The sequence below is a fragment of the Fomitiporia mediterranea genome, assembly GCF_000271605.1.
Source record: "Fomitiporia mediterranea MF3/22 unplaced genomic scaffold FOMMEscaffold_9, whole genome shotgun sequence".
In the NCBI taxonomy this organism is placed as follows: domain Eukaryota; kingdom Fungi; phylum Basidiomycota; class Agaricomycetes; order Hymenochaetales; family Hymenochaetaceae; genus Fomitiporia; species Fomitiporia mediterranea.
The window spans coordinates 1,610,831-1,619,670 of record NW_006760394.1 but is presented as its reverse complement, the minus strand read 5'-3'; the positions used below and the strand labels follow the sequence as shown (position 1 = coordinate 1,619,670).

The following is an 8,840-nucleotide window of genomic DNA, read 5'->3' as shown; positions in this document are numbered from 1 at the left end:
CATTTTTTCAGAGCGTGCACCCTTACCAGTTTCCTACTAACTACCTTCTCTTCCACTTTAGCTTTGCCCTTTCGCTGTCTTAGAGACCTCAGGAGCTGGAGTAGAGGATTGTGGGGTCGGATGAGAGCTGGAAGAGTTGGAAGATACTGGTTGGTGAGCCGGAGTTTGTGCTTGGTTTTGCTGATGCATGTGGAAATTTAGGGCTGCTAAAGCTCTAACATTGTCTGGAAACTCTGGACTTGGAGCATGGACGACTGGGGCTGGACTAGGAGAAGGGGGTACCATAGAACCGGCAGGAATTTGTATCTGGTGAGTTGCTGCCTGAGTTGTGCATGTAATTGTAATGCCTGTAATAAAGTAGCTGGTGTCTGAGGTTGGCTGAGTGGTTGTTCAGCATTCTGAGAGCTGTTCTGCTCCATCTTAGAGGTCGAGAGTTGAGGAGGACAAGCTGTTGAATTTTTTTTTCTTTGCGACGACACTCATGTCTCAGATGAATCTCTAAGTTTCTTTATTTGGGACATTCACATTACTACATTAAGAGGTATGCAACTTAAGTAATGATGGTCGATCCTTGCTGCAAGTCTGATCCTCAATTCTTGAGGGACTTGCGCTGCTCGCGGCATCAGTCTTCTTCGTGCCGCAGCCCCCGCGCAAGTCCCCCACGCAAGTGAATTGAGGAGGGCTAATTTAATTGAAGTCGCCTAATTGGCACTTGCATTTCGTATTACGTAAGAAAGGAATGAGGGTTAAGATTAATAAGAAATTTATTCACCGTATACACTCAGACGTCAAAGACCTTGCATTCAACGTTCTCCGAATCGCTTCGACATCAACGAATGTTTTGTCGCGGAGTCGATCGACCCAGAGTAGCCGTGTCTCGCTGATATTGGTGAGAGACGGACGGCGATGGCGCAATGGAGATGATCTTTCACAATTCACCCTAGCACGCTAAAACTCCCGTCTTCCGTCTCTCACCTCTTCATCCGTTCATCCATCTCATCTCACCACCACAACCATCATCTCCCCCATCATGCGCGCATACTACTACGATAACATCCCGGGCGACCAACGTCTCCCACACGACTCAGGCGAGTCCGTCTCTCAAGACACACTTACCTCTCTCGGGGTGCTTTACTGGCAGATTCCTCTTTTGGGTGATGGTGAGGTTGATGAAGAGAAGATTGATGAAGTTGCGAGGGAGAGGGAGTATAAGAATCGGGATGTGATTAATGTGACGAAGGAAGGGTTGGGAGAGGCGTATGAGGGGAAGTTGAAGATGTTTTTTGCTGAGTGGGTTTACTTCGTCTTTTAATTTCTTTTCTTTTCTTTTTGGTTAAGTTGATATGTGAGAGTGGGAATGATGAGCTGACGGTGGCGTTTTGTAGGCACATGCACGAAGACGAAGAGATCCGATACGTCAAAGCTGGATCTGGTTTCTTTGACGTCCGAGGTACGTTCTCTCTCTTCTCTCTTCTCTCTTCTCTCTTCTCTCTTCTCTCTTCTCTCTTCTCTCTTCTAATTTGTTCTTGATCACTGACACCTATCGGATTGTGTTTTTTTAGAACTCTCAACGGACCGCTGGATCCGCGTCCATCTGACACCAGGCGACCTCCTCGTCCTCCCAGCTGGCATCTACCACCGCTTCACAGTTGACGAGCGGAACGCTGTTACTGCTATGCGACTCTTCAAGGTACAGTAGCTGTCTCATTCCAACATATTCAATTATTGGGCTGACTAATTTTATTATTATAATTTATTTACTGTAACATGATACCGTATCAATACATAGGACGAACCAAAGTGGACGCCGCACAACCGCGGTGCGGAGACGGACGTAAACCCGTACAGACAGACGTACGTCCGGAGCGTCCGCGCTTCCGCTTGACGGGCAAAAGATCAGAAATCAATGGATTAAAATACGAATATCTTCCGTGTTTTCATGAATTTATGAAGTGTGTATGAGGATAGACTGTGTAGCTCTTGTTTCGCTGTGTATCTTGTCGTCGTGTATGAGAGAAAAATGAATGAATGAGAAAGTGAAATGAGGAATTTTCGCCAGCAAGCCACTTGTAATAAAATCTAAATTTATTTTTACCTCGGGGGCGGTGACATCAGCGTTCAATTTCATCGCCTACGCCCGCAGCTTTCATTCACTTGGTTACTCGTGTCCATGCACCGCAGCACTAGCGTCTAGCGTCGCTCTTCACTAACTTATCACTTATCACTTCCGAATAAGTTACAACCATGTCCTCCGGAAACGACGACCCAGTCACACAAGCACAAAATAACATCGGTACGTAAACGGCTTCTATTCCTACGTTGACGTATATCAAAAATTAACGTGAATTTTTTATTTTTTATTTATTGTTGTTAATGGACGTTCTTGTCTTGTGATGAAATGTTGACTCTGACATTGACATGGACGTGAACGATGAATGATGAACGATGAACGACGGATGAACGCAGTTGCGATATTCCACGCCTCCTTCCACCCGACGAAAGGCAACACAATCGACTGGTCTCTCACTTCTCCCTCCCCATCCACCTCTGCCTCTTCTTCTTCTTCATCACCCACCCTTTCACTAGATGGCGTAGAATTCAGCGTCCTCCCCTCAGGCCTCCACCTCGTCCAACAAGACGTCATCTACTTCTCACACGGCTCACATACCGGGTTAGCCGTCTTCCGTCGTCGACCTACGAAAGCTGAGGGACAACGAGGGTTTCGGTTAGCTTCGCTTGGGATTTTGCTTGGTGAAGGGGAGAGACCGAGGCCTTGGGTTTATGTTAGGGAGTTGAGGGAGTTGGCGGATAGGGTGTATGAGGGTGCTGAGCGGAGGGAGAGGGAAAGGGAAGGAGATGCGGATTTGTTGGGGTTGGGCGATGGGAGTGGTGGGAGTAGGACGGCACCGGGTGATTTGACCGAGGAGGATTTTAGACCTGCGAAGGAGTGGTTTGAGGCTAGGAAGGTTATTCCTACTGCCGCTACTGCGGAGAAACAGCAGGACACCTCAAAGCCTACGGACGTATGGTCTGGATGGAGTGACGAACTCGATGGTGTACGTATTCCTCCCTTTTCCCTTCCTTTTTCATTTCTTATATGTTATATGCAGACACACGCCTCTCCAAGCACACCAACCCACCACCTCCCACATCTCCTCCGAATCCTAGGCCTCTCCTCCCTAACGCTCTACAAATTCGTCCTCTCCCGACGCCGGATACTCATATATACCCTTCCGCCTGTCGAAGTGGCTGGCATACTCGCGTGGATCACTGCAGACTTATGCAGAGAACACCATATGTCCCCCCGGAATGATCGTACTTCGTTCGGCATGGGCGTACCAATGCCAAGTCTCTTCTCTCAACCAAAGACCACCGAAATCTCCGATGCCAATGCAAATAACAGAAACGAAGGCGGAGAGAAACAAGAAAGCCCCTTCGTCCTAGGGATGATCACCCTCTCCGATCTCCCACGTCTCGAACAGCTCTCTTCTACAGGTCGAGGCTGGATCGCGTGTACGACTGATGCGATTTTCTTGGAGAAGCCGCAGTATTATGATTTAGTTGTGGATTTGACGACGTGTACGCCGAGTAAGGCGAGTAGGCCTGCTTTGTATATGAGCAAATCCACTTCTTCTGGTGGAAGTGGAATTGTGAGTGGGATTTCGAGTGGGTTGGGGATGGGTGGAGGTGGAGGTGGAGGTGGAAGTGGGATGGGGAGAGGAAAGGAGAAGTGGAAGCTTGAGACCGTGAGGTTTACCTGGAGTGATGTTAAACTGGTAAGTCCTGCAACTTTTTTGTCAAAGAAACGGGTGGCATTAAAAAAACATTTTTCTGAATTTTAACGAATAGTGGGGCGAACTAGACAGAATCCTCAAACTCGACTCCTCACAAACCGCACACCACATACATACTTCCTCTGGATGTTGTCAGCCAAACAAATTCCCTTCGCCCGGCTCCTCCAATGACAACAATAACGGAAACAACGTCGGAGTCGGTGGAGGAGGTAGTATTACCAACTCGTCAGCACAAAGTACCTGGGCAGATGCGTTCAAGTTATACGAAGATGTATGCCTCCTATGTGCGATGCTCTGGATGGGTTTAGGTACTTGGCGCTCGAACTCGCGTCAATCCTTTTCTTCCTCACCTACTAGCCCAAGTGAACGAGGAGGAAGTGGCGGAAGGATGAATTGGGGAAGTGCGAGAGCACCAGGAGACGATGATTGGAGTCTCGAAGGTACGCATATGCGTACACTTGGTCAGGGAATTGAAGGCGGTCTTTCTAAGTCACCAAGTAAGAAGAAAGATAAGGATAAAGGGAGGGAAGTGGATACGACGAAGGTTAACATTCGCGTGAGAGGGTCTGGGATCGAAGGGAGACCTACAACTACGCCGAGAGCTCATGGTGGACATTCGCGTAAAGCGAGCGCGTCGTCGATGATGAAGCTCTCGCCTTCGCAGCCGTACGTCGAGTCTACCAAAACCTCGGAGGGAGACCGAAATGCAGATCAGGAACAAGATCCGGACCAGTCAGGAGCGGGGAGGACACTCTCAGCTGAAGAAGAACAAGAACTCCGAAGAAGACAAACAATCCAAACGACACTCGCCCTCTTACAAACGTTCCACGCTAATACCGTTTTCTGGCTCTCCAAGCTTCGGGAAGTCATCCCCCCTCCTTCGGCTGTCTCTACGCCCGGTGTAGGTTCGGGTTCGGGTGCGATGAGACCTTCAGGTCGACTACCAAGTACCAGTACCAGTACCACCACGAATTCCAGTTTCAACGAACGAGAAGAAGTGGGTGATGATGAACTTGAAGAAGTTGAGATGATTACGATTTCGGCGCGGGACCTTCTGTCGCTTGAGCTTGGGGTATTGAGTGAGCTGGATGCGAAATTTGTTGAGTGGCTTGTCGAGGCGGAGGGGTATGCTGAGTGGAGGAACGACGCCAATGTGAGAGTACGAGATACGAGACGTGGGAGGAGGAGAGTGGTGGTGGTGAAGAGGGGTTGGGGAGAGTTGGTTGGGATTTTGTTGGGGTTGAAGTAGAGATGTTGAATCCTAGCATGACTCCGCAACTTTCACTCTTGAGTCACAATTTGATTTTTTCCTTCTTTTTCTTTCTTGATGTTGGTTTCGAACTTTCGACGATCTCACACGTTTTTGGAATACCTTTCTTGGTTATTGATTTTTTCTCTCTTTGCATGAATTATGTATTAATCCTCGAAAGAAAGTCGAACAATTGTCCCTCTCCTCCCTTTAGCCATGGTAGATGTTTAGTGCTTCCTCCTTTGGATTTTTGGATTACAATATTCTGCAGATATTTGTTGTTCAAACTTGCAGCTCCTTAAAATTTTCTGTTAGCTTCTTGTACTATATTTTGTTTCTTGAATTAATTCTAGATGTGAATACTTTTTCTTGTTCTTAATCAAGTCATGGTCAATTTAGAACTTGATTATACTGTTTATTATAATTATACAACACATTTGTCAACTACAAAATTATGGATACAATTAAATAAATATGAATCAATTATACACTTATGTGAACCAAGTTGACCTATCTCTCAGTCTCAATACTCTTCCTGGATTTCAGTATAACTGCTTTTCAAAGTCCTACAGCTACCTACTTAATCTGAGTCAGAGTACTATTCCTAGTAGGATTAGGTAGGTTGTAGAAATCTTCAAGGTCAAGCATTTTGTCAGGAGTGTTGTCTAGTAAATCTGAATACTCTCAAAGTAGCTTGTATTCATTTAGTTTAGACATGTAAAGCTTCCTTCTTGATTCTTGTACAATCTCCAGAGTTAGTGAGTAAGCTAGAGGAGATAGGGAATGAAGCTAAGATAGTATGAACTCTAGAAGATATAGTAGTAAGATGGTTAGAAGTACAGCTGAATTCAAAGTAGAGGGTAAGAGGTTAGTAAATTGTCTTAGTAGTTACTTCTTACATTGTAATCCCTCTGACAGTTTAAGAGGCTTATTAAACAAAGTAGAAGGCTTATTAAACAAAGTAGAAGGCTTATTAAACAAAGTAAGGACTGTATTATCCTTTATAACAGTATTTTAGGACTCATTTATATTGAAAGTAGTGAGCTTTGTCTAAGAATCAGAATATTATTGTTTCTCACCTAGCTTTTGTTTCTTTCTACTTGTCTCTCTAAGGTTCTTAAGGTTTCTAATACTACTGTCTACACCTTTACAATAATTTTGATAGACAGTAAGTTTACTCTTTGTCTGGAATTTCTTACTACATGTTTTACAGACAAATACAAGCATTTTAATGTGTTAAACAATCTTAAGTACAAGAGTGTCAATACTCTGAATATAAATAACAAAGTTAATAACAAAGTAGACCTTTAGTTATATAATAACAAAAATATGAGGATTTAAAATGACTTGAATATGTAAAGACACACAAGTAAGACTAAGTCTATATAGTCAGATAACTGTATTCTTCTTATTTTGAGTATATAGACTACTTCTTTTAGACTTTCTTAATTCATGTTCTTAATATTCTTACTCAAGTACTTAACATTCCTACAACATTTCCTACTCTCCTTAATGTCCTACCCTACTGTGTTCCCCTAAACCCTCTACCCTTATCTCCTCCTACAATAATATAAGAACCTTGAGCTCTCATTATTAACTTCTAACAAACTTCTGCTCTTTATTCTCTTCATTTTACACTTGAACATCCCTTTACTATCTACTTTGTACTTATACACTTATCTACTCCTACTCTGAATGTACATTAGTTACTCCCTTATATGTTGTTACAGCCTACTTACTGTCCTCTCCCACTTTGTTCTCCTGTCTTAATCCATCTGTATCTTCAGTAACACAAGTACAAAGATACTAGTCTGTTCTTAATACTCTTAACTGTCTTAGTAAGCCTTATTACCTACTATGCCTCCTCTCAACCAGAGTCTAGCCCTAACCTTAGAGACAAGTGATGTGTCTCTACTAACTAGTGACAACCTGCCTACAAGGTAGTAAAGGCTTGTAGAAGGTGACCTAGTGACAAAGACAGGTTATTCAAAGTATAAAAGGTAGGTTATATACACTTTTTTTATTTTCCTATCTTATATGTATTAGTTTTACTCTGTTTCTTTATCTAGATACATGTCTACAGACTCTACATGTAACTGAATCCTCCAGCTTACACAATTCATTAAGAGGAATGTTAACCTTTGGGTCAACATTCATTAGGTAATGAATGTAGGTATAACTGTTAAAACCCTTAAGATTTACAAGACTCTACACAAGGGTGACAGAGGATACAAAGCAGAAGAAAAGTAATATACTGAATAGATTGTTACAAAGTAGTAAGTGTGATTATATGTGTGTTCCTCTTGTAATTGCTGACAATTCTGTATTATTAGTAGAAACAAGAAGGATATACTTGTGAAAGTGTATAAGAGTATTCTTGCCCTCCTTTCTAACTTTTAACAAGCATAGTAGGAGTGCCCCAAGTACTCTCTCTATCAAGACATCAAGTAAGTATCTACCTTATATACTACATAGTGAAGTCTGATAATCTAAGACATTCCAAGTACAGTAATTCTACATAAGGCAATTAGGGATTTCCTAATCCAGAGCACAATCTAATACTCCCCTTCAAGCATTAATTAAGAACTAAGACTGTATGCCTAATAGTTTGTTTAGATGCTTGATCTGCAGGATGTGGAGAGCCTTTGTAAGGATGTCTGCTAATTAGTTCTGTGATTAAACATAGCATACATTGATGTATTCGTTTTGAATGTAACATTGCACAAAGTCTTTTTGTAAATCAAGATGTTTAGTGTAAGCATTGTACGTTATTTTGTCAGACTTTACAGACTTTATTACACCTTGATTATTACAATAAATCATAATGGGTGCTGATTCAGTCTACAGTACTTCTTCAGCAAATCGTTTGAGCCAAATGGCTTCTTAAGTAGCATATGCTAGTGCTTGCAACTCTGCTTTGTAAACAGATAGTAGTACCAGGTTTTGCTGTTTGCTCGACCAGGATATGGTTGATTTAGCTAATTGAAAGACATAGCTGTTTATTGCTTTATGTCCTTCTGTCATTCGTCTGTCTGCATCACAATAGCCTTATAGTTTTAAGGCGTTTGTGCTTCCAAGTTGAAGCCAACAATTTGTTGTATATTTTAAATACACAAAGCAATGTTTCACTACTTTGTAGTAATGTGTTTAGGGCTTTTGTAAGTAGTGTGCTAATTGCCCAGTAATATAGGATATGTCTGGCTGTGTGCAGTCTGCAACATATCTTAACAATCCTACCATATTCATGTATAGCATTGTTTCATTATTACTTTTGTTTGTATTGTACATATTGTTTGTATTGTTAGATAGATCTATTCCAGGAGTAATAGGTGTTTGTAGTGCCTTTTCGTTTTTGAAGTAGTAACACTTGATTATACTTTCAATATAATGCTTTTGCTATAAGCTAATTGTTCATTGTGGTCTATCTCAGCTTATTTCAATACTAAGTAACTAATGTATTTTGTTACTGTCAGTAAATACAATGTGTTGTCTTAATGCATGTTTAAATGCTGTTATTATAGCAATAGTTTCACCAATAATTATAATATTGTCAACATGTATAAATGTTACAAGAATTGTTTTATTATTTTGTTTCTTGTAAAATACAGTATGATTGTAATTAGCTTGTTCTAATCCAATCTTAAGCAGTAGTTCAGTAATCTTCTTGTACCATTGTCTACCTGCTTGTTTCAATCTGTATAACACTTTATTTAAGCATAACACCTGTCCAGGTTTAATATCTGTAAGTAGCCTGCCTGACAGCAGTTTTATGTAGATGAGTTCGTCCTCATTTAATT

At 42.0% G+C, this 8,840-nt stretch overlaps 2 protein-coding genes across 2 annotated transcripts; both read left to right on the top strand.

Moving 5' to 3' along the window:
• Positions 1-799: 799 nt before the first annotated feature.
• On the top strand, positions 800-2,056 carry FOMMEDRAFT_112073 (1,2-dihydroxy-3-keto-5-methylthiopentene dioxygenase). The gene is made up of 4 exons (XM_007269236.1): positions 800-1,290; positions 1,386-1,450; positions 1,563-1,690; positions 1,790-2,056. The coding sequence occupies exons 1-4, from the start codon at positions 1,031-1,033 to the stop codon at positions 1,883-1,885; spliced, it is 549 nt and encodes a 182-aa protein (XP_007269298.1). The 5' UTR covers positions 800-1,030; the 3' UTR covers positions 1,886-2,056.
• Positions 2,057-2,244: 188 nt separating this feature from the next.
• On the top strand, positions 2,245-5,298 carry FOMMEDRAFT_169942 (uncharacterized protein; the record flags this gene model as incomplete). The annotated part of the gene is made up of 4 exons (XM_007269235.1): positions 2,245-2,293; positions 2,467-3,056; positions 3,111-3,776; positions 3,850-5,298. The coding sequence occupies 4 exons, from the start codon at positions 2,245-2,247 to the stop codon at positions 5,041-5,043; spliced, it is 2,499 nt and encodes an 832-aa protein (XP_007269297.1). The 3' UTR covers positions 5,044-5,298.
• Between the last annotated feature and the right edge of the window lie 3,542 nt (positions 5,299-8,840).

Coding starts and splice junctions, on each gene's coding strand:
- FOMMEDRAFT_112073 (XM_007269236.1), top strand. CDS start 1,031: ATGCGCGCATACTACTACGATAACATCCCGGGCGACCAACGTCTCCCA. Junction 1,291..1,385: donor TTGAAGATGTTTTTTGCTGA/GTGGGTTTACTT, acceptor GGCGTTTTGTAG/GCACATGCACGAAGACGAAG. Junction 1,451..1,562: donor TGGTTTCTTTGACGTCCGAG/GTACGTTCTCTC, acceptor GTGTTTTTTTAG/AACTCTCAACGGACCGCTGG.